This window comes from Oncorhynchus mykiss, chromosome 28, assembly GCF_013265735.2.
Source record: "Oncorhynchus mykiss isolate Arlee chromosome 28, USDA_OmykA_1.1, whole genome shotgun sequence".
NCBI lineage: Eukaryota > Metazoa > Chordata > Actinopteri > Salmoniformes > Salmonidae > Oncorhynchus > Oncorhynchus mykiss.
In genome coordinates, this window is record NC_048592.1 from 25304510 (window position 1) to 25331979 (window position 27470).

A 27470-nucleotide genomic window follows, 5' to 3' on the forward strand; every position below is an offset into this window, starting at 1 on the left:
TGAGCAGCAGACTATATTATCCAGAGACTAACATTGAGCAGCAGACTATATTATCCAGAGACTAACATTGAGCAGCAGACTATATTATCCAGAGACTAACATTGAGCAGCAGACTATATTATCCAGAGACTAACATTGAGCAGCAGACTATATTATCCAGAGAGACTGACATTGAGCAGCAGACTATATTATCCAGAGACTAACATTGAGCAGCAGACTATATTATCCAGAGACTAACATTGAGCAGCAGACTATATTATCCAGAGACTGACATTGAGCAGCAGACTATATTATCCAGAGACTGACATTGAGCAGCAGACTATATTATCCAGAGACTAACATTGAGCAGCAGACTATATTATCCAGAGAGACTGACATTGAGCAGCAGACTATATTATCCAGAGACTGACATTGAGCAGCAGACTATATTATCCAGAGACTGACATTGAGCAGCAGACTATATTATCCAGAGACTGACATTGAGCAGCAGACTATATTATCCAGAGACTGACATTGAGCAGCAGACTATATTATCCAGAGACTAACATTGAGCAGCAGACTATATTATCCAGAGACTAACATTGAGATGCAGACTATATTATCCAGAGACTAACATTGAGCAGCAGACTATATTATCCAGAGACTAACATTGAGCAGCAGACTATGTTATCCAAAGAGACTGACATTGAGCAGCAGACTATATTATCCAGAGACTGACATTGAGCAGCAGACTATATTATCCAGAGACTGACATTGAGCAGCAGACTATATTATCCAGAGACTAACATTGAGCAGCAGACTATATTATCCAGAGACTAACATTGAGCAGCAGACTATATTATCCAGAGACTAACATTGAGCAGCAGACTATATTATCCAGAGACTAACATTGAGCAGCAGACTATATTATCCAGAGACTAACATTGAGCAGCAGACTATATTATCCAGAGACTGACATTGAGCAGCAGACTATATTATCCAGAGACTAACATTGAGCAGCAGACTATATTATCCAGAGACTGACATTGAGCAGCAGACTCTATTATCCAGAGACTAACATTGAGCAGCAGACTATATTATCCAAAGAGACTGACATTGAGCAGCAGACTATATTATCCAGAGAGACTGACATTGAGCAGCAGACTATATTATCCAGAGACTAACATTGAGCAGCAGACTATATTATCCAGAGACTAACATAGAGCAGCAGACTATATTATCCAGAGACTAACATTGAGCAGCAGACTATATTATCCAGAGACTAACATTGAGCAGCAGACTATATTATCCAAAGAGACTGACATTGAGCAGCAGACTATATTATCCAGAGACTAACATTGAGCAGCAGACTATATTATCCAGAGACTAACATTGAGCAGCAGACTATATTATCCAGAGACTAACATTGAGCAGCAGACTATATTATCCAAAGAGACTGACATTGAGCAGCAGACTATATTATCCAGAGACTGACATTGAGCAGCAGACTATATTATCCAGAGACTAACATTGAGCAGCAGACTATATTATCCAGAGAGACTGACATTGAGCAGCAGACTATATTATCCAGAGACTAACATTGAGCAGCAGACTATATTATCCAGAGACTAACATAGAGCAGCAGACTATATTATCCAGAGACTAACATTGAGCAGCAGACTATATTATCCAGAGACTAACATTGAGCAGCAGACTATATTATCCAAAGAGACTGACATTGAGCAGCAGACTATATTATCCAGAGACTAACATTGAGCAGCAGACTATATTATCCAGAGACTAACATTGAGCAGCAGACTATATTATCCAGAGACTAACATTGAGCAGCAGACTATATTATCCAAAGAGACTGACATTGAGCAGCAGACTATATTATCCAGAGACTGACATTGAGCAGCAGACTATATTATCCAGAGACTAACATTGAGCAGCAGACTATATTATCCAGAGACTAACATTGAGCAGCAGACTATATTATCCAGAGACTAACATTGAGCAGCAGACTATATTATCCAGAGACTAACATTGAGCAGCAGACTATATTATCCAGAGACTAACATTGAGCAGCAGACTATATTATCCAGAGAGACTGACATTGAGCAGCAGACTATATTATCCAGAGACTAACATTGAGCAGCAGACTATATTATCCAGAGACTAACATTGAGCAGCAGACTATATTATCCAGAGACTGACATTGAGCAGCAGACTATATTATCCAGAGACTGACATTGAGCAGCAGACTATATTATCCAGAGACTAACATTGAGCAGCAGACTATATTATCCAGAGAGACTGACATTGAGCAGCAGACTATATTATCCAGAGACTGACATTGAGCAGCAGACTATATTATCCAGAGACTGACATTGAGCAGCAGACTATATTATCCAAAGAGACTGACATTGAGCAGCAGACTATATTATCCAAAGAGACTGACATTGAGCAGCAGACTATATTATCCAAAGAGACTGACATTGAGCAGCAGACTATATTATCCAAAGAGACTGACATTGAGCAGCAGACTATATTATCCAAAGAGACTGACATTGAGCAGCAGACTATATTATCCAGAGAGACTGACATTGAGCAGCAGACTATATTATCCAAAGAGACTGACATTGAGCAGCAGACTATATTATCCAAAGAGACTGACATTGAGCAGCAGACTATATTATCCAAAGAGACTGACATTGAGCAGCAGACTATATTATCCAAAGAGACTGACATTGAGCAGCAGACTATATTATCCAGAGAGACTGACATTGAGCAGCAGACTATATTATCCAAAGAGACTGACATTGAGCAGCAGACTATATTATCCAAAGAGACTGACATTGAGCAGCAGACTATATTATCCAAAGAGACTGACATTTTGCTAGCAGCGCACATAGAAGAGCTTGCCTATGTTCCGCTCTGCAACATGTGGATTCCATAGTTTCAATAAGACATTTAGTATAGGTTTTATACCATTGGAATGTAAAAATCCTGTTTAGCGGTTGGTTCTAGATAACATTCAGAAGGTATATTTTCTCAGAGGTTCTACAGATGTTTATCAAACTATCCGCAACATTTCAACGGCATGTCTTAAGCCTTTCAGTAGCATCTCAACAGTACATCTCCTCATGTTCAACAAGGTAGTCAAACAGGTGACAAACTCAAAACCGGATGTTTGTCAACAATACACGATACTAAATCATTTCAGTTTAGCAAAAAGTCTCTTCTCATCTGAATATGGACCGCTAGCATATGAATAGACATGAGACAATAAAAGATGGAGGGTGTGTGAGAGAGGAAGATGACACAAATGAAATCTGAATAGACAATTATGGCCGATTACACAGTCATCAGCGTCCATGGGGGGTTCGGTACGCGGCGACGGGGCCGTCCTAACAGGCGGAAAACAAGCTTTTAAATGCCACAAAGGGTGGCCAGGCCCCACGCAATGCATGCTGGGTCCTCACCCCATGAGAAAGAGAGGTTCTCAGGCCTCCATCAGTGTCCTGCTTAGTGGTGATAAAAACGATCGCTTCAGGCACATCTTCCTCTCTTTCTATGACAAGGGGAACCCCGAGGGTGTGTGTCTGTGTGTTTGCTTGTCATTTTCATCAGCAATGACAACATGGTGATCTGTAAAACCATTTGGGAAATAATTGACTACCTTAACTACTTGAACAGCATTAACCCAACCACATTGGTTCCTTCACAAGCTAGTGCTAACTAGCCACAAGCCACCCCTTGGTAACACTATTCCATGTCTGATTAGCTGTGAGTAGAGCAGACTTCACACACAGAGATGCCTTCATCTCTACTAGGAGGCCAAATCCATTAGATTACTTTTACTCTGCTTGGAGGCCAAAGGTGCTTCTCTCTCGTAGGTGTTTTCACCATCAGCCTCCCTGAGACAAACTGGGCTTTCCTTTAGCTTAGAGGGAGTGGCTATCTTAGCTTGCATAGGGAGACACACATATGTGCAAGCACACAGCAGTAGAGGTGTGTTGTGTTGTTTGCTCTGTAACCTGTTAGTTCATATGCCTTGACACTGTGATATATAGGCCTAAGGGCGAGACAATAAGAAGACACAGTGGCAGAATAAATTCAACCACACCTGTGTTTCATCACAAAACTGGAGAGCAACATCTGTCTGGTGAAGTCCACAAAACATATTGCATGTAACAACCAGATACATGACCTACAGCAGGGTCGAACAAGGTCATGTTTCTCACATTTTCGGACCACTGAACAACTATTGATTTAGAGCCACAGAGAGTTACCGCATGTGGCAAAGAAAACAGGAGCTGCCTCCACTATTCCAGCACCATTTCAACATCATCAAATCACCTCTGCTTAGTCTAATACAGTGACAACTATAACATAACAACAACAATTTAGTCCAGTCAACGTACACTAAATATGATGTGGCTGTCCATAGCACTGATTTATGTGTGTGTGTGATTGCAAGTAGAACAAACATGTTGACTCACCAATGCCATCCTCCTCTCTTTCATGTTGCCGAAACGGTCTATGACAGTCATACAGTACAAGCTTTTGGTTTTTGTTGTCCTAGGCTACCTGGATAATATTCTTGCTGCTAGCCTAACTTCCTTTCCTAGGCAACAGTGAGCCAGCTAGTCAACATTAGCCTACTACATCTACCTACGTATTGAAATGCCACCAGGGGTCTTTTCACAGTCCCCAAATACAGAACAAAGAGTACAGTATTATATAGAGTCATTATTGTATGAAACTCCCTTCCATCTCATATTGCTCAAATGAACAGCAAACCTGGTTTAAAAAACAGATGAAGCAACACCTCACAGCACAACGCCTCTCTCCTATTTGACCTAGACAGTTTTTGTGTATGTATTGATATGTAGGCTACATGTGCCGTTTTTAAATGTATGTAGTTCTATCCTTGAGCTGTTCTTGTCTATTAATGTTCTGTATTATGTCATGTTTTGTGTGGACTCCAGGAAGAGTAGCTGCTACTTTTGCAACAGCAAATGGGGATCCTAATAAAATACCAAATACCCTTGACACTTTTTTTTGGTGCGCCAGGACCATTCACAGTTGAGCTCACTCAGTTTAGCTCCATGCTGATTGGCTATTATTATAATTTTTTTATTATCAAGGGAGGCCAAATGCTTGCTGGCTTCCCTTGCATTCAATGCTACGGGCAGCAACAATGTCATACTATTTTTGACCAGACAGAATCAGATAGATGGGCTACATATACAGGGTGAGAGGGGTGCTGTTTTGCTCACTCAGATGCTTTCTCTGGTGAGAGACATATAGCCTTTTCCGAATTGAAGGAAAATTATGAAACAGAGTGACGAAAGCTAAATTATTTTCTATGTTTTGTATTTTTTTCTTGGTAATTATTTTGGGGAAGCCTGGCTTCCGTTGGCATCCATGAATACAAGCCACTGGCACGCACACACACACACACACACACACACACACACACACACACACACACACACACACACACACACACACACACATATGGAATTGCAATCATGGAACGTTCCAGTGTGCTAATTGATTGCAATGAAGGAATCTATCCCTTAGTAATGTGGTGTGTAATTTATGCAAATTACTCACTTTGTTGACTAATTTGTTTTAATTAATGTATTCATCTGCAAATTTGGATGTATACTGGAATATGCTCATTTGCATTTCAGACTGGATGGCATTTATGTGAGGTTTGTAAATGAATACAAGAGAGGGAATGTAAATGAATACAAGAGAGGGAATGTAAATGAATACAAGAGAGGGAATGTAAATGAATACAAGAGAGGGAATGTAAATGAATACATTTCTTTTACATTAACAATGAGTGGATGAAAACCTCTAAAACTTTACAATTAGACATACCAACAAAGCTATGTAAACTCTGCAGTCCTTACACAGCAAAGCCTCGATACTGTGGATTGTTACAGTTTATTGTTCTTTTGAGTTATCTGATCGTTTACCTGTGCTGAATGCTATTTCTTGGTGGTATTGGGAGTTATTTGGGGCTTTAGTTAGTGAAAAATCAGTTCCTGTGGTGTAGCTCTGTGAATGTTACACTTGGTTTATATGGTGTTTTAACAGTAGTGTATGAATATGTCGCCAGTGAGTTAGTCCTATGCTATGACTAGTTCGGCCTATGCCCTGAGTGGTGGTGCTTCGGTTGGTAGTAAAACATAAAGGCTTAGGGAACTATATGACCATACTAGCCTAGCCCAGTGTAATGTGGGCTAGATCCCTGTCGCATGGGGTCTCAGGCGTCTGGCTAGCTGATCCGTTGCATACCAGTGGAATCCTTTCTCACCAGCGCAGCGAGCGGTCTGGCTTTGCACAGCGTTGAGGCGTAATCCCCGGAACCACCGAAAAACAGAGACAGTGCCGGGGCTTCAATCACAGAGCAGAGGAGCTGGAGAAATACATAGACTGGCTGAGACACATACATGCGTTCATACAGTCTCAGACACACATACAAACAGGCTTTTTTGATCAGGTTGCCTTATCGAAGGGATGGTACACAGTCATCTTCCCTCTAATGCTTTATCTAATCTCATCTCTGAGGACATACAGTGGGGAGAACAAGTATTTGATACACTGCCGATTTAGCAGGTTTTCCTACTTACAAAGCATGTAGAGGTCTGTCATTTTTTTATCATAGGTACACTTCAACTGTGAGATGGAATCTAAAACAAAAATCCAGAAAATCACATTGTATGATTTTTAAGTAATTCATTTGCATTTTATTGCATGACATAAGTATTTGATCACCTACCAACCAGTAAGAATTCCAGCTCTCACAGACCTGTTAGTTTTTCTTTAATTAAGAAGCCCTCCTGTTCTCAACTCATTACCTGTAATAACTGCACCTGTTTGAACTCGTTACCTGTATAAAAGACACCTGTCCACACACTCAATCAAACAGACTCCAACCTCTCCACAATGGCCAAGACCAGAGAGCTGTGTAAGGACATCAGGGATAAAATTGTAGACCTGCACAAGGCTGGGATGGGCTACAGGACAATAGGCAAGCAGCTTGGTGAGAAGGCAACAACCGTTGGCGCAATTATTAGAAAATGGAAGAAGTTCAAGATCACCCTCGGTCTGGGGCTCTATGCAAGATACCACCTCGTGGGGCATCAATGATCATGAGGAAGGTGAGGGATCAGCCCAGAACTACACAGCAGGACCTGGTCAATGACCAGAAGAGAGCTGGGACCACAGTCTCAAAGAGAACCATTAGTAACACACTACGCCGTCATGGATTAAAATCCTGCAGCGTACGCAAGGTCACCCTGCTCAAGCCAGCGCATGTCCAGGCCCGTCTGAAGTTTGCCAATGACCATCTGGATGATCCAGAGGAAGAATGGGAGAAGGTCATGTGGTCTGATGAGACAAACATATAGCTTTTTGGTCTAAACTCCACTCGCCGTGTTTGGAGGAAGAAGAAGGATGAGTACAACCCCAAGAACACCATCCCAACCGTGAAGCATGGAGGTGGAAACATCCTTCTTTGGGGATGCTTTTCTGCAAAGGGGACAGGACAACTGCACCGTATTGAGGGGAGGATGGATGGGGCCATGTATCGCGAGATCTTGGCCAACAACCTCCTTCCCTCAGTAAGAGCATTGAAGATGGGTCGTGGCTGGGTCTTCCAGCATGACAACAACCCGAAACACACAGCCAGGGCAACTAAGGAGTGGCTCCGTAAGAAGCATCTCAAGGTCCTGGAGTGGCCTAGCCAGTCTCCAGACCTGAACCCAATAGAAAATCTTTGGAGGGTGCTGAAAGTCCGTATTGCCCAGCGACAGCCTCGAAACCTGAAGGATCTGGAGAAGGTCTGTATGGAGGAGTGGGCCAAAATCCCTGCTGCAGTGTGTGCAAACCTGGTCAAGAACTACAGGAAACGTATGATCTCTGTAATTGCAAACAAAGGTTTCTGTACCAAATATTAAGTTCTGCTTTTCTGATGTATCAAATACTTGCAATAAAATGCAAATTAATTACTTAAAAATCATACAAATTGTGTGCCGCCCTATGGGACTCCCAATCACAGCCAGATGTGATACAGCCTGGATTTGAACCAGGGACTGTAGTGACACCTCTTGCACTGAGATGCAGTGCCTTAGACCTCTGCGCCACTCAGGAGCCCAAAAGCTGTGTGAACATGTCCACATTTTGGCTTTCCAGAAAAAAACCTTCCTGTATACTTTCTCACCTTCAACACACACACGCACGCACACGCGCGCGCACACACACACACACACGCTGTGAGATGAATGGGGTGTGTTGACCTCCATATGTTTCCCATTTGTAGTCAGTCACACATGAGCATGTTCCTCAGACGCATTAGGTTAGATTCCTCTGACAGCGCTCCTGTAAATTACATACCCTTAGACAGATAGTGTGTGTGTGGCTGTCTGGCCTTTTGTGTGTGGACGTTTTTAACTATACTTGTGGAGACCACAAGAATAGTAAAAAAGAATTGGGGGACCAACTGAGGACACTTTGTTGGTCCCTACAAGGTCAAATGCTATTTCTAGGGGTATAGGTTTAAGGTTAGAATTAGGGTTAGGAGCTAGTGTTAGGTATCTCTCTTCTCTCTCTCCTATCTCTCTCTTCTCTCTCTCCTATCTCTCTCTTCTCTCTCCCCTATCTCTTCTCTCTCCCTCCTATCTCTTCTCTCTCCCTCCTATCTCTTCTCTCTCTCCTATCTCTCTCTTCTCTCTCTCCTATCTCTCTCTTCTCTCTCCCCTATCTCTTCTCTCTCCCTCCTATCTCTTCTCTCTCCCTCCTATCTCTTCTCTCTCCCCCTATCTCTTCTCTCTCTCATATCTCTCTAAAGGTCCCTTTCACTCCACCTATTTCCCCCCTCGTTTTGACGACACCTCTTCTCACGCAAACTCTCATGCAGCTGTTCACGATGTATCACCAAGGAAACCTCTTAACCCTTGACATCAGAAACAAAAAGTTCCACACACACACGCACACACCACATACACGCTTATTGGAAATGTGTTAAAGAATCATACTCCTTTTTCCCACGTACCCCGTGGCCTCTCCTTGTTGGCCCCACAAGGACACGGTGAATTTGGGCATCAAATGAGAAAGCTGGAGAGGGAGAGAGAGAGAGAGAGAGAGAGAGAGAGAGAGAGAGAGAGAGAGAGAGAGAGAGAGAGAGAGAGAGAGAGAGAGAGAGAGAGAGAGAGAGAGAGAGAGAGAGAGAGAGAGAGAGAGAGAGAGAGAGAGAGAGAGAGAGAGAGAGAGAGAGAGAGAGAGAGAGAGAGAGAGAGAGAGAGAGAGAGAGAGAGAGAGAGAGGTGAAAGGGAGAGAAAGAGGAATGGGTTATTCACGTCTGTTTTTCTCCTTTACTATACTGTCCAAACACACAAAAGGTCATTCATAAAAGTATACCACACTGTTGAACACACCACCTGTTTTATCTAGTACACACTGAAGACAAAAAGTTATTTACCATAGGTTTTGTATTGTGAATGTCTTTTAATATGTTTGTCATTTTTATGTTTCATGGTAGGTCTACTGGAAATTGAACATAGTAATTAGGCTCCATAAACAAAATGTTCAATTCTATAGGATACAGTAAAAATCAGTCATTCGTGGGGGAAAAGGCTAGCTAGCACGGAATAGGAACGGAACTGTGCGGTCCCTAAACGACGCAGTCTCCCCTGTCCGTCCGTCAGTTAGGAAACGATGTAACAAGAACCATGTGTCTGGGTGAACACAGTATAATGTGTCTCTCATGGTCACAACCAGGAGAGGAGAGAGGATGATAGGAGAGAGGAGGAGAGAGGATGATAGGAGAGGAGAGAGGATGATAGGAGAGGAGAGAGGATGAGAGGAGAGAGGATGATAGGAGCGGGGAGAGGATGATAGGAGAGGAGAGAGGATGAGAGGAGAGGAGAAAGGATGATATGAGAGGAGAGGGTGATAGGAGAGGAGAGAGGATGAGAGGGAAGGAGAGGATGCGAGGGGAGGAGAGGATGCGAGGGGAGGAGAGGATGCGAGGGGAGGAGAGAGGATGAGAGGGGAGGAGAGGATGCGAGGGGAGGAGAGGATGCGAGGGGAGGAGAGGATGAGAGGGGAGGAGAGGATGAGAGGAGAGGAGAGGAGAGGAGGAGAGGAGGAGAGGAGAGGATGATAGGAGAGGAGAGGAGAGGATTATATGATAGGAGAGGAGAGGATGATAGGAGAGGAGAGGATGATGATATGACAGGAGAGGATGATGATATGAGAGGAGAGGATGATGATATGAGAGGAGAGGATGATATGAGAGGAGAGGATAGAGGACGATAGGAGAGGAGAGAGGATGAGAGGAGAGGAGAGAGGATGATAAGAGAGAGAAGAGAGAGGAGGAGAGGATGAGAGGAGAGAGGATGAGAGGAAAGGAGAGAGGATGATAGGAGATGAGAGGGGGTTTCTGGATGATAGGAGAGGAGAGGAGGAGTGGATGAGAGGATGATAGGAGAGGAGAGAGGATGATAGGAGAGGAGAGAGAGGATGATAGGAGAGGGGATGATAGAAGAGGAGAGGGGATGATAGAAGAGGAGAGAGGATGATAGGAGAGGAGAGAGGATGATAGGAGAGGAGAGAAGAGAGGATGATGGGAGAGGAGATAGGATGATAGGAGAGGAGAGAGGATGATAGGAGAGGAGAGAGGATGATTGGAGAGGAGAGAGGATGATGGGAGAGGAGAGAGAATGATGGGAGTGGAGAGAGTATGATGTGAGAGGAGAGAGTATGATGTGAGAGGAGAGAGGATGATGGGAGAGGAGAGGGGATGATGGGAGAGGAGAGAGGATGATGGGAGAGGAGAGAGTATGATGGGAGAGGAGAGAGGATGATGGGAGAGGAGAGAGGATGATGGGAGAGGAGAGAGGATGATGGGAGAGGAGAGAGGATAATGGGAGAGGAGAGATGATGATATGAGAGGAGAGATGATGATAGGAGAGGAGAGAGGATGATAGAAGAGGAGAGAGGATGATAGGAGAGGAGAGAGGATGATGGGAGAGGAGAGAGGATGATGATAGAGGAGAGAGGATGATGGGAGAAGAGAGGGAGGAATAGTGAGGAGAAGATAGGAGAGGGAGAGGGGAGAGGTTATAATGCCTGCTAACTACTTGATTTACATTACACCAAGTTACATAGTCATGATCAGTAGGAAATAAGAATCAATAGGTATGGTTTGGTTAGTAAATGAAGAGTAGGTATAAATGTTAACCAATTTTCAACCTACATTCATTATCTCAAGTACCAAACCAGTGTCTACATATGTGAAAATGGGTTGTTTCTATGATCTGTGGTTAAAAGATAAGAAATGCTTCTCTGTGACATGATAGGGTAGGATTAAAAGTTACAGAATAAATAATATGAGGTTGAAAAGTGGCAGAGTTGCCTCATAAAGTCTCATAAAAGCAGAGCATGATTTTTATATAATTTATGGCTTTGTTTATGGGAAGTCGGATGTATGCATATGTTTTATACATTTTCCTTGTGTTACATACAGGACTGCTTTCAAAGAATGTCAGTAACATGTCTTAAAATATATATTCCTGGAAAATGTATCTAACGCTTCAAAAGACTGACATTTCTCTGATGTGAACTGACAGAATTTATTTTAGGCCCAGTGGGGTTTAATAACACAACTTTCCTGCTGTAGTAAATTCCTGTTGTTCTTCCTCCATCTGGAACTCTCCTCTTGTCTTCACTGACACAGCAACTCCAATCTGCACAGTGTGACTCTGTATATACCCTAACTCGTGATATGAGTGCTCAAGTTGAACTTTCACGCATATTGTATGTCCTAGTTACATCTTTGCATGATCTATGCAAAAGTATGTGTATAAAGAAGTGACTTGTTACGTGTGCGTTTGTAACTGGATTGAGCCATGAAAGGGCTGTATTTATGCATAATCTGTATGAGAAAGTATTATTTGATTTACTTTTATTTTTATTCTATTCTATTTAAAATTATATTCTACCACATTCTACCCTACCCTACCCTACTCTACTATACTCTACTCACCCTACCCTACCCTACCCTACTCTACTATACTCTACTCACCCTACCCTACCCTACCCTACTCTACTATACTCTACTCACCCTACCCTACCCTACCCTACTCTACTATACTCTACTCACCCTACCCTACCCTACCCTACTCTACTATACTCTACTCACCCTACCCTACCCTACCTTACTATACTCTACTCTACTCTACTCACCCTACCCTACTCTACAAAACCCTACTCTACCCTACCCTACCCTACCCTATCCTACTCTACTCTACCCTACCCTACCCTACCCTACCCTACCCTATCCTACCCTATGCTACCCTACCCTATCCTACCCTACCCTACCCTACCCTACTCTACTCTACTCTACTCTACTCACCCTACCCTACCCTACCCTACTCTACTATACTATACTATACTCACCCTACCCTACCCTACTCTACTATACCCTACTCACCCTACCCTACCCTACCCTACTCTACTATACTCTACTCACCCTACCCTACCCTACCCTACTCTACTATACTCCACTCTACTCACTCTACCCTACTCTACTATACTCTACCCTACTCACCCTACCCTACTCTACTATACTATACTCTACTCAACTCTACTCACCCTACCCTACCCTACCCTACTATACTCTACTCTACTCTACTCACCCTACCCTACTCTACAAAACCCTACCCTACCCTACCCTATCCTACCCTATGCTACCCTACCCTACCCTACCCTACTCTACTCTACTCTACTCTACTCTACTCTACTCTACTCACCTTTCTTTACTCTTCTCTACTCTACCCTACTCCTCTCACCCTACTCTACTCACTCTACTCTACTCCACTCTACTCACCATACTCTACATGACTCTACTCTACTATACTCTACTCTACTCACCCTACTCTACTCACCCTACTCTACTCACTCTACTCTACTCTACTCAACCTACTCACCTCTACTCTACCCTACTCTACTCACCCTACTCTACTCTTCTCTACTCACCCTACTCTACTGTACTTGACTCTACTCTACTCACCCTACTTTACCCTACTCTACTCTACTCTACTTTACTCACCCTACCCTACTCTACACTACACTACCCTACGCTACGCTACACTACTCTACTCTACTCTACCCACCCTACTCTACTCTACTCTACACGACTCTACTCTACTCACTCTACTCACCTTACTCTACTCTACTCACCCTACTTTACCCGACTCTACTCTGTGGTAATGAGTAAGTAGATAAATGAAAGGCCCAAACCTGGGAGCCATGCCAATAGTAAAATCATATTTATAGCGAGAGTAAAATAGCCAGATCCGTAACCTATGGGGATAAGGATTGGCACTAAGAAAAGGCCGGACTCTACACTACCCTACACTACCCTACTCTACTCACCCTACTCTACACTACTCTACCCTACTCTACCCATCATACTATACTCTACTCTACTCTACTGTACTCTACTCACCCTACTCTACTCTACTCACCCTACTCTACTCACCCTACTCTACTCACCCTACTCTACTCACCCTACTCTACTCTACACTACACTACTCTACCCTACTCTACTCTACCCACCATACTATACTCTACTCTACCCTGCTCTACTCTACTCACCCTACTCTACTCTACTCTACTCACCCTTCTCTACTCTACTCACCCTACTCTACTCTACTCTACTCTACTCACCATACCCTACTCTACTCTACCCAACTCTACTCTACTCTACTCCACTCTACTCACCCTACCCTACTCTACACTACCATACCCTACTCTACACTACCCTACTCTACTCAACTCACCCTACTCTACTCTGCTCACCCTACTCTACTCTACTCTACTCACCCTACTTTACCCTACCCTACTCTACTCTACTCACCCTACTTTACCCTACCCTACTCTACTCTACTCTACACTACCCTACTATACCCTACGCTACGCTACACTACTCCACCCTACTCTACTCACCCTACTTTACCCTACTCTACTCTACCCGACTCTACTCACCCTACTCTCCTCACCCTACTCTACTCTACTCACCGTATTCTACTCTACTCTACTCACCCTACTTTACCCTACTCCACTTGCCCTACTCTACTCACCCTACTCTACTCACCCTACTCTACACGACTCTACTCTACCCTACCCTACTCTACTCACACTACTCTACTCACCCTACTCTACTCTACTCTACCCTACTCTACACTACCCTACTATACCCTACTCTACACTACACTCCTCTACCCTACTCTACTCTACTCACTCTACTCTACTCACCCTACTCTACTCTACTCTACTCACCCTACCCTACTCTACTCTACTCACCCTACTCTACTCTACTCACTCTACTCTACTCTACCCTACTCTACTCTACTCTACTCCACTCTACTCACCCTACCCTACTCTACTCTACACTACCATACCCTACGCTACACTACACTACTCTACCCTACCCTACTCTACTCACCCTACTCTACTCACCCTACTCTACTCACTCTACTCTACTCACCCTACCCTACCCTACTCTACTCTACACTACCATACTATACCCTATCCTACGCTACACTACACTACTCTACCCTTCTCTACTCTACCCTACCCTACTCACCCTACTTTACCCTACTCTACTCTACTCTACTCACCCTACCCTACTCTACAAAACCCTACTCTACCCTACCCTACCCTACCCTATCCTACTCTACTCTACCCTACCCTACCCTACCCTACCCTACCCTATCCTACCCTATGCTACCCTACCCTATCCTACCCTACCCTACCCTACCCTACTCTACTCTACTCTACTCTACTCACCCTACCCTACCCTACCCTACTCTACTATACTATACTATACTCACCCTACCCTACCCTACCCTACTCTACTATACCCTACTCACCCTACCCTACCCTACCCTACTCTACTATACTCTACTCACCCTACCCTACCCTACCCTACTCTACTATACTCTACTCTACTCACTCTACCCTACTCTACTATACTCTACCCTACTCACCCTACCCTACTCTACTATACTATACTCTACTCAACTCTACTCACCCTACCCTACCCTACCCTACTATACTCTACTCTACTCTACTCACCCTACCCTACTCTACAAAACCCTACCCTACCCTACCCTATCCTACCCTATGCTACCCTACCCTACCCTACCCTACTCTACTCTACTCTACTCTACTCTACTCTACTCTACTCTACTCTACTCTACTATACTCTACTCTACTCACCTTTCTTTACTCTTCTCTACTCTACCCTACTCCTCTCACCCTACTCTACTCACTCTACTCTACTCCACTCTACTCACCATACTCTACATGACTCTACTCTACTATACTCTACTCTACTCACCCTACTCTACTCACCCTACTCTACTCACTCTACTCTACTCTACTCAACCTACTCACCTCTACTCTACCCTACTCTACTCACCCTACTCTACTCTTCTCTACTCACCCTACTCTACTGTACTTGACTCTACTCTACTCACCCTACTTTACCCTACTCTACTCTACTCTACTTTACTCACCCTACCCTACTCTACACTACACTACCCTACGCTACGCTACACTACTCTACTCTACTCTACCCACCCTACTCTACTCTACTCTACACGACTCTACTCTACTCACTCTACTCACCTTACTCTACTCTACTCACCCTACTTTACCCGACTCTACTCTGTGGTAATGAGTAAGTAGATAAATGAAAGGCCCAAACCTGGGAGCCATGCCAATAGTAAAATCATATTTATAGCGAGAGTAAAATAGCCAGATCCGTAACCTATGGGGATAAGGATTGGCACTAAGAAAAGGCCGGACTCTACACTACCCTACACTACCCTACTCTACTCACCCTACTCTACACTACTCTACCCTACTCTACCCACCATACTATACTCTACTCTACTCTACCCTACTCTACTCACCCTACTCTACTCTACTCACCCTACTCTACTCACCCTACTCTACTCACCCTACTCTACTCTACACTACACTACTCTACCCTACTCTACTCTACCCACCATACTATACTCTACTCTACCCTGCTCTACTCTACTCACCCTACTCTACTCTACTCTACTCACCATTCTCTACTCTACTCACCCTACTCTACTCTACTCTACTCTACTCACCATACCCTACTCTACTCTACCCAACTCTACTCTACTCTACTCCACTCTACTCACCCTACCCTACTCTACACTACCATACCCTACTCTACACTACCCTACTCTACTCAACTCACCCTACTCTACTCTGCTCACCCTACTCTACTCTACTCTACTCACCCTACTTTACCCTACCCTACTCTACTCTACTCACCCTACTTTACCCTACCCTACTCTACTCTACTCTACACTACCCTACTATACCCTACGCTACGCTACTCTACTCCACCCTACTCTACTCACCCTACTTTACCCTACTCTACTCTACCCGACTCTACTCACCCTACTCTCCTCACCCTACTCTACTCTACTCACCGTATTCTACTCTACTCTACTCACCCTACTTTACCCTACTCCACTTGCCCTACTCTACTCACCCTACTCTACTCACCCTACTCTACACGACTCTACTCTACCCTACCCTACTCTACTCACACTACTCTACTCACCCTACTCTACTCTACTCTACCCTACTCTACACTACCCTACTATACCCTACTCTACACTACACTCCTCTACCCTACTCTACTCTACTCACTCTACTCTACTCACCCTACTCTACTCTACTCTACTCACCCTACCCTACTCTACTCTACTCACCCTACTCTACTCTACTCACTCTACTCTACTCTACCCTACTCTACTCTACTCTACTCCACTCTACTCACCCTACCCTACTCTACTCTACACTACCATACCCTACGCTACACTACACTACACTACTCTACCCTACCCTACTCTACTCACCCTACTCTACTCACCCTACTCTACTCACTCTACTCACCCTACCCTACCCTACTCTACTCTACACTACCATACTATACCCTATCCTACGCTACACTACACTACTCTACCCTTCTCTACTCTACCCTACCCTACTCACCCTACTTTACCCTACTCTACTCTACTCTACTCACCCTACTCTACTCTACTCTACTCTACTCTACTCACCCTACTTACCCTACTCGACTCTACTCACCCTACCCTACTCGACACTACTCTACCCTACCCTACTCTACGCCACTCACCCTACTCTACCCTACCATACACTACTCTACACTACTCTACCCTACCTTTACTCTGCCCTACTCACCCTACCCTACTCTACCCTACACTACCCTACTGTACTGTACTGTACTCTACCCTACTCTACCCTAATTTACACTACTCTATCCCACCTCACTCCATTCCATTCTCTCCTCTCTCTCACCAGGTAATGGGGCTGTTAAACCCAGGAGGAGTACCCCACCAGCCCAGCCACCAGAGTGACTTTGCCCTCTCTCCCCTGACCGGAGGGCTTGAGCCCGGGGTTGGCATGGCGGCCAGCTGCCACGGCTCCCAACGGGGCTTGGAGGGTCTGCCAGGCCTGACCAGCATGCCCAGCTCCCAGTCCTACTGCCCACCCAACTACAGCTCGCCAGCCTACGCCATGGAACACCACCCCTCCTACCAGTACGGACAGTATGGACAAAGCAAGGTGGGTTTTTGAACTAGGAATATTATGTACAGTTTATTGTAGCACTGGGACTGTTAGTAAGATGTTTTATTGTAGCACTGGGACTGTTAGGAACATGTTTTATTGTAGCACTGGGACTGTTAGGAACATGTTTTATTGTAGCACTGGGACTGTTAGGAACATGTTTTTATTGTAGCACTGGGACTGTTAGGAACATGTTTTATTGTAGCACTGGGACTGTTAGGAACATGTTTTATTGTAGCACTGGGACTGTTAGGAACATGTTTTATTGTAGCACTGGGACTGTTAGGAACATGTTTTATTGTAGCACTGGGACTGTTAGGAATATATACATATATATATATATATATATATATATATATATATATATATATATATATATATGTGTGTATTTGTATGTGGTTATTTTAGACACATTTGTTGTTTGAATGCATTGATTGTAATTCATTCTGAAAAGAATGTCTGCTAAAATATCTTTATGAAAGACGCATTAGATTATCATTAAAGGTATACTAACTCCATTCATTTCTACATACCCTACAATCTCCCATGATTAGAGACCATACTCAAGGTTTAGATTTTCAGAATAATAACCCATGTTAATTGCAAAGGCCAACAAATCAGGCGGTGACATTACACATATGTCAGAGACACGGCTAGTAGTCGAGGGGGCACTTCAGTTTCCATTACTATTACCTGTGAGAATTTACCCACACCATATCTACATGGCCAGATACAGAAGTATGTCGGTTGGCTTCTCTCCCCCATAACCATCAGCCTGTGACCTTTCACGAACCTGTGTGATGAGCTGGACCATCAAACCCTCCGCTCGTTCACCTAGCCATGTAATGACCCCTAGGTAACGAAGATACCTCCCCAAATCAAAGGAGCGGCTTCCCCAAAGCATGTTTGACAGGCGGGGGAGGAGGAGGGAGAGTTAGTGGGGTGGGGTGAGGGGTGGGGGAGGCACACTACCACATGTTGACTGGCCCGTCAGTAGCGGCATCTTGATGTCATTAATTTGGGGAGGTCCAAGCTGGGGACCCATGTGCAAGCAACTCGTGAGGGCAGGGGTAGGGGGTTGTTGGTAAGAGAGAGTTGGGTGGAAGGTAGGGTTGAGAGGGGGTCTTTTTAACGGGGAGCGAAATGGCCTTTGGCAGGCAGGGATTGGAAACATGTGTCCCTGTGGAGGTCAGATGCAGTCTGAGTTGTTATTGATCACTGGAGCAGAGCCACAGCCAGGACCAACGTGGCCAGGGCAGGCAGGCCAACTCTAACTCTCCCCAGTACAGTACAGCCCAGCCAAAGGGGATAGCGCCAGATCTGCCTCTCTTTAACTCCCTCACCCCCTCTCGCCCTCTTTCTTACATCCTCCATTCTCTCCACCTCTCACTGCTCTCTTCAACACATTCACCCACTATTTACCCCTCTCACCCATCAGGCATGATGTTATCATGACACAGGAGGTAGATACTGACATAATGTAATCCTGACACAGGAGGTAGACACTGACATGATGTTATCATGACACAGGAGGTAGATACTGACATAATGTAATCCTGACACAGGAGGTAGACACTGACATGATGTTATCATGACACAGGAGGTAGACACTGACATGATGTTATCATGACAGGAGGTAGACACTGACATGATGTAATCATGACACAGGAGGTAGACACTGACATGATGTTACCCTGACACAGGAGTTAGACACTGACATGATGTTATCAAGACACAGGAGGTAGACACTGACATGATGTTATCATGACACAGGAGGTAGACACTGACATTATGTTATCATGACACAGGAGGTAGACACTGACATGATGTTATCATGACACAGGAGGTAGACACTGACATGATGTTACCCTGACACAGGAGGTAGACACTGACATGACGTTATCCTGACACAGGAGGTAGACACTGACATGACGTTATCCTGACACAGGAGGTAGACACTGACATGATGTTACCCTGACACAGGAGGTAGACACTGACATTATGTTACCCTGACACAGGAGGTAGATACTGACATGATGTTATCATGACACAGGAGGTAGATACTGACATGATGTTATCATGACACAGGAGGTAGACACTGACATTATGTTACCCTGACACAGGAGGTAGACACTGACATGATGTTACCCTGACACAGGAGGTAGACACTGACATTATGTTACCCTGACACAGGAGGTAGACACTGACATGATGTAATCATGACACAGGAGGTAGACACTGACATGATGTAATCATGACACAGGAGGTAGAGACTGACATGATGTAATCATGACACAGGAGGTAGACACTGACATGATGTTATCATGACAGGAGGTAGACACTGACATGACGTTATCCTGACACAGGAGGTAGACACTGACATGACGTTATCCTGACACAGGAGGTAGACACTGACATGATGTTACCCTGACACAGGAGGTAGACACTGACATTATGTTACCCTGACACAGGAGGTAGATACTGACATGATGTTATCATGACACAGGAGGTAGACACTGACATGATGTTATCCTGACACAGGAGGTAGACACTGACATTATGTTACCCTGACACATGAGGTAGACACTGACATGATGTTACCCTGACACAGGAGGTAGACACTGACATTATGTTACCCTGACACATGAGGTAGACACTGACATGATGTTACCCTGACACAGGAGGTAGACACTGACATTATGTTACCCTGACACAGGAGGTAGACACTGACATTATGTTACCCTGACACGGGAGGTGGCGCCGAAGATGATGGCTGACGTTTTACATGCTGTAACCAATTGTGCTATATTTTATTTTTTTGCGTTGTTTGTATCTTAAAAAAAAATGTTTTTTTTTAATATAATGTTGCTTCAACTGTTTCTTGTGAAAATAACTTCTGGACATCAGAACTGGGTTTAATCACCACAAACTGGAAGAAGCTTCTTCCTTTAATGAGTCCAACGAGAAAGATATACTGCTCTCCCGGGAACAGGCCCAGATTCCCGTTATTTGCGTGAAGAAAAGATGGAGGAAAAGAGGACGCAGATCGGGCTGCCTTTTGAGAATCCGTAGGCGAGCGAGTAAACTCCCACTGCCATCAATTCTACTTGCTAACATGCAATCATTGGAAAATACAATTGATGACCTACGATTACAATTATTTTACCAACGGGACATTAAGAACTGTAATATCTTATGTTTCACCGAGTCGTGGCTGAATGACGACACTGATAAAATAGAGCTGGAGGGATTTTCAATGCACCGACAGAACGGAGAAGCTACGTCTGGTAAGCTTCTTGTCAATAACAGCTGGTGCGCGATGTCTAATATTAAAGAAGTCTCGAGGTATTGCTCGTCTGAGGTAGAATACCTTATGATAAGCTGTAGACCACACTATCTACCAAGAGAGATCTCATCTGCATTATTCATAGCTGTCTATTTACCACCACAGACCGATGCTGGCACTAAGACTGCACTCAACCAACTCTATGAGGCCAAAAGCAAACAAATAAATGTTCACACAGAAGAGGCGCTCCTAGTGGCCGGGGACTTTAATGCAGGGAAACTTAAATCAGTTTTACCAAATTTTTTACCAGCATGTCACATGTGCAGCCAGAGGAAAAAAAACTAGACCACCTTTGCTCCACAAACAGAGATGCATACAAAGCTCTCCCCCGCCTTCCATTTGGCAAATCTGACCATAATATTATACTCCGGATTCCTGTTTACAAGCAAAAACGAATCCACACGCCTATAAGAAATCCCGCTATGCCCTCCGATGAACCATCAAACAAGCAAAGCGTCAATACAGGATTAAGATTGAATCCTATTACACCGGCTCTGACGCTTGTCGGATTTCTCAGGGCTTGAAAACTATTACGGACTACAAAGGGAAACCCAGACGCAAGCTGCCTAGTGACGTGAGCCTACCAGACGAGCTAAATTACTTTTATGCTAGCTTCGAGGCAAGCAACACTGAAGCATGCACGAGAGCAACAGCTGTTCTGGATGACTGTGTAATAATGGTCTCGGTAGCCGATGTGAGCAAGACCTTTTTAAACAGGTCAACATTCAAAAAGCCGCAGGGCCAGTTGGATGTGTACTCAAAGCATGCGAGGACCAACTGACATGCGCGGAACAAGTGTCTTCACTGACATTTTCAACCTCTCCCTGACTGAGTCTGTAATACCTACATGTTTCAAGCAGACCACCATAGTTCCTGTGCCCAAGGAAGCGAAGGTAACCTGCCTAAATGATTACTGTCTGGTAGCACTCATGTCGGTAGCCATGAAGTGCTTTGAAAGGCTGGTCATGGCTCACATCAACAGCATCCTCCCAGATACCCTAGACCCACTCCAATTCGCATACCGCCCCAACAGATCCACAGATGACGCTATCTCAATTGCACTCCACACTGCCCTTTCCCACCTGGACAAAAGGAACACCTATGTGAGAATGCTGTTCATTGACTACAGCTCAGCGTTCAACACCATAGTGCAAACGAAGCTCATCACTAAGCTAAGGACCCTGGGACTAAACACCTCACTCTGCAACTGGATCCTGGACTTCCTGACGGGCCGCCCCCAGGTGGTAAGGGTAGGATCCTCAACACTGGGGCCCCTCAGGAGTGTGTACTTAGTCCTCTCCTGTACTCCCTGTTCACCCACGACTGGCCAAACACGACTCCAACATCATTAAGTTTGCTGAAGTCACAACAGTGGAAGGCCTGATCACCGACAATGATGAGACAGCCTATAGGGAGGAGGTCAGAGACCTGGCAGTGTGGTGCCAGGACAACAACCTCTCCCTAAATGTGAGCAAGACAAAGGAGCTGATCATGGACTACAGGAAATCATCAACGGGGCTGTAGTGGAGCGGGTCGAGAATTTCAAGTTCCTTGGTGTCCACACCACTAACGATCTATCATGGTCCAAACACACCAAGACAGTCGTGAAGAGGGCACAACAAAACCTTTTCCCCCTCAGGAGACTGAAACGATTTGGCATGGGTCCCCAGATCCTCAAAAAGTTCTACAGCTGCACCATTAAGAGCATTCTGACCGGTTGCATCACCGCCTGGTATGACTGACTGTAAGGCGCTACAGAGGGTAGTACATATGGCCCAGTACATCACTGGGGCCAAGCTTCCTGCCATCCAGGAATAGATGGTGTAAGAGGAAAGCCCATGAAATTGTTAGAGACTCCAGTCACCCAAGTTATAGACTGTTTTCTCTGCTACCACATGGCAAGCGGTACCGGAGTGCCAATTCGAGGACCAAAAGGCTCCTTAACAGCTTCTACCCCCAAGCCATTAGACTGCTGAACAATTCATCTAATGGCCACCGGACTATTACTTTTTAACCTTTATTTAACTAGGCAAGTCCGTTAAGAACAAATTCTTATTTACAATGACGGCCTAGGAACAGTGAGTTAACTGCCTTGTTGAGGGGCAGAACAGCAGATTTTTTTCCTTGTCAGCTCAGGGACGGCAGGGTAGCCTAGTGGTTAGAGTGTTCGACTAGTAACCGGAAGGTTGCAAGTTCAAACCCCCGAGCTGACAAGGTACAAATTTGTCGTTCTGCCACTGTTCCTAGGCTGTCATTGAAAATAAGAATTTGTTCTTAACTGACTTGCCTGGTTAAATAAAGGAAAACAAAAAATTCGATCTAGCAACCATTTGGTTACTAACAGCTTCTACCCCCAAGCCATTAGACTGCTGAACAATTCATCTAATGGCCACCGGACTATTACTTTTTAACCTTTAGGCAAGTCCGTTAAGAACAAATTCTTATTTACAATGACGGCCTAGGAACAGTGAGTTAACTGCCTTGTTGAGGGGCAGAACAGCAGTGGACTAGGCTAGTGGAAACTAGGTTTTGTACACTGCTGCTACTTGCTGTTTATTATCTATCCAGTCACTTCACCCCTACCTACATATACAAATGACCTCTAACCTGTAACTCCACACACTGACTCAGTACGGGTACCCACTGTATATAGCCTCGTTATTGTGTTACTTTGGTATTTTCTTACTTTAGGGCTTGTAAGTAAGCATTTCACAGTAAGGTCTACACTTGTATTCGGCGTGTGACAAATACAGTTTGATTTGAGATACTGACATGAAACCCAATGGAGAACAGTTCTAACCCCCCCCCCCCTCTCTCTCTCTCTCAGGTGCCTTTCATTATCTGAAACCCCAACATGGCCAGGAGTGGATGAGATCTCTGGCCAACCTGACAGTCAACTCCGGAGAAATCCCTCCTCCCCCCCCCCCCCCCCCCCCCCCCCCCCTGCCTATTCCCTACCCAGCCCCTGAGGAGAAGGGACAACCCAGAGAAATGGACGGAGGGGGGTTGTTTTGGGATGGGGTACCCTGGTTGGGGATGTGGGGGAGTCTCAATGGGATAATCAGAACCAAAGGGGGTGCCCTCTCCAGTTACCTGGCTCTCGCCCCACTCGCACTTCACGTCATGCTCTGAAAACCAAGCACGCCTTGCTCTCCATGCTTGAAGAGAAAAATAAATGGAGAGAAGGAGAAGAAGAGGAGGTGAGGCAGCGGATAAATGAAAAAAGGGTGAATAAAACAAAATTCACTCAGTCAAGATTCTGCCTTTGATTTGTAATAAGTGGGAGAGAGTGGGAGAGGACTTGTAAGCTGTTTTTCTTCCATGGATGCGCCTTCGAGGCCAATGTGATGGGAGGAAAATACGTTTTTAAGGCACGATCCTGAGGCTAACGGTGATCTATCTATGGACCTGCAATAGGCACACCGCTCACTCAGCCACAATGCTTTATTTATGGCATTCACAATGTCTTAGGGAAATGTCTTATACTGTACACTGATACTATGTATTATTTCACATGAATTGGGGAAATGAAATTGGTTCTATCAGGAGAAGAAAAACCGCCATCAATTTGATTCGTAACATGACTGTAGGGTTAAAGTAAAGTAAAGGTCTGGACAGTGGACTCAGTCTTTCACCCATCTCGGTTGATAGTAGAGAGATAGAGACATACAGTCGTAGATGGAAGCTGCTTCAACCCAAAGAAGTGCCTCAGATGAAATGAACTGACACATTTCCTCAACTAGCCTACTACATTCTTTTTGTAATCTATATTGTATTGAGAAAAACAAAGATAGCTGGGTTGCTTGCAGGGCAGTGCACAGACCTTTTGGGGGGCATGTGCTCAAACAAAAAGTAGGGTGCCCCCTCAAAGAAATTCCCGCAGCAGCTGCAATTTTTACAAGAGGCGAAAGCAGCACAATCTGATGAGTAAAGTATTTTCCTAAACTATTTTGAACTGGAATTAATGCTGCACTTATTAAAATGAATGACCCACACAATTCCAGTCAAAATAGAAAATGGTAAGAAAAACTGTTGCCTACCGTTACTAAATCCAAAACAACTCCATTTGTTGCCACGATCATGTATCCCAGGGTTTTTCATATTTGTTGACCCGCGACCCCCAAAAAGGAGTGGTCAGCCTACAAAACATGTAAACCCCGACGCACGCACATGCACGTGTGCACAAATGTAGCATGTCATTACAGCCATAAATGGTGACGCATTTTCAAAACACAAGTCTACAGAAATAAACTTTACAGCTGAATTTGGGTCTGAAAGTCATTCATGTTTGCAGCCAATATGTACTAGGGATATATCATGTCACTTCTCTGGAGTCCAGAGCAAGCAAAGTCAAACGGCCTACTTGTAGAGGAGGTTGCAGGATCGTATGGAAAATTATGCCACTTTGGAGGGCAACCTGCCTGCAAAGTGCTCTTTGTCAGCCCTGTAGCCCGGTTCTTCCTTACAACTATTGTAACAAATTCACCAGAAAATGTTACATCTTCACTCCATAATATTGAAAGCAGTGCGACGTTACAGCTGCTTATCTTTAGACATATAGCCAGCAGTAGCCACCCAAATTAGCCCTGTCTGAAATTTGGAAATGACCAATCAAATCGCCACCTAGCCTATTGTTCGGGCAAATGTGAGTCAGTAGTAGATTGCTAAACTGTATTTTATATAGATGATAAACGTAGGCCTACTCTGTATTTGGCACGTAGAATTGGAGGAAATGAAACAAGTGTTCTGGTCATTAATCTGGATATGCGCGCCTGCCTTTGCGCGCCACTGCTGATTGATGACTGGTCATTGGTCAAAAATCAAGAAGCACAACTTTTTGGTTCTGAAGCATATATGAGAATTTACCACCGATTTGAGCGCACTCAGAACAACAACGACAAAAAATGTATACAAAAATAATAATATATACCACCACTGAAAAGGGCACTTTGGAGACTGGAAGGCTCGGATCACTTTTAAAGCAATAAGAATCCTAACACAAGATCCATGCATGTACAGGTAACTTCGATTTTTGCAGATGGGAGATTTGAGTATAAATCTGAGTTATATACACTCAAGTTAAGATTCTGCCCATACATATCTGGGACCAGGCTACCAGTCACATAGTCCAGTCAAGTGTTAATTGGACCTGATGAAACATACCACTCCTGTTCATTTAGTATTTATTCAGTCCACCAATGTTAGCATCCCTGGTCTTAATACTCAGTGGTGCTGACCCGTAAACCTTAAACAGCGATGGAGATGACAGATATAGGATCTTAAACACAGGAAATTGTAGGGTATTTTTGTTTTTTAAAAAGCTTCTGAAGTTTATAATTTCCACTTTGAAACTTCAGACTTGTTTTTCATTACGAAAAATGAATCAACCCCTACATAAATGTCTATTCATTATAATCCACATAATAATTCACATTTGCAGTTGCTGCAGCAGTATTTTCCAACTGTATCAAACTGGCTCAAATTAAGATCCTACATCTGTACACCTATATTTTTCTGCCTTGTTTCTTTTGTAAACATATATCATTTTCATTTATGACTGCATAAAATGATTTTTGTTGGAATATGTCTTGTGTCAAATGCAGCACTATTTACTATTTATAATAAAATATATAAAAAAATGTGTACAGGCTGAAGTGTTTTAATTGATTTAAAACCAATGTGTGTCTGTCTTTACAATCTTGATTATGTACTGACACGTACTTTTTTTTTTTAATCTTAAGAGTAATGTAAGTCGCTCTAGATAAGAGTGTCTGCTAAATTACTGAAATGGAAAAATGTAAATGGAAAATGTTAGCTATGAGTTAACTTTGAGTTAGGATAAGTTATGAACCAGTTCGGAACTTGGGGAAATATACTTGATGAGAGCAGATTACTAGCTCATTCAGGACATGGACATTAGTTACATCTAATTTAGATACCGTAATTGCATTAAACAAAGGGAAAGGGAAAGGCAGCCAAAAGAGCAATGACACAGACAAGACAAGATGGCAATGTCCCAAGTGACCATCCACTGATGGGAATTGATGGGAAATGATGTAAATATATCACTAGCCACTTTAAACAATGCTACCTTATATAATGTTACTTACCCTACATTATTCATCTCATATGCATACGTATATACTGTACTCTATATCATCGACTGTATCCTTATGTAATACATGTATCACTAGCCACTTTAAACTATGCCACTTTGTTTACATACTCATCTCATTTGTACATACTGTACTCGATACCATCTACTGTATCTTGCCTATGCTGCTCTGTACCATCACTCATTCATATATCCTTATGTACATATTCTTTATCCCCTTACACTGTGTACAAGACAGTAGTTTTGGAATTGTTAGTTAGATTACTTGTTGGTTATTACTGCATTGTCGGAACTAGAAGC

At 43.9% G+C, this 27470-nt stretch overlaps 1 protein-coding gene across 2 annotated transcripts in view; it reads left to right on the forward strand.

Annotated features, from left to right (window-relative positions):
* LOC110508192 (paired box protein Pax-3) overlaps positions 1-26716 on the forward strand; it is a 48200-nt gene extending 21484 nt beyond the window's left edge. For both annotated transcript variants that reach the window (XM_036966582.1, XM_036966581.1), the window contains exons 8-9: positions 17443-17706; positions 23883-26716. In XM_036966582.1, the coding sequence (XP_036822477.1) occupies positions 17443-17706; positions 23883-23900 (282 nt within the window). In that variant the 3' untranslated portion in view covers positions 23901-26716. The remainder of the gene's footprint in view (positions 1-17442; positions 17707-23882) is intronic.
* The last annotated feature ends 754 nt before the right edge of the window (positions 26717-27470 follow it).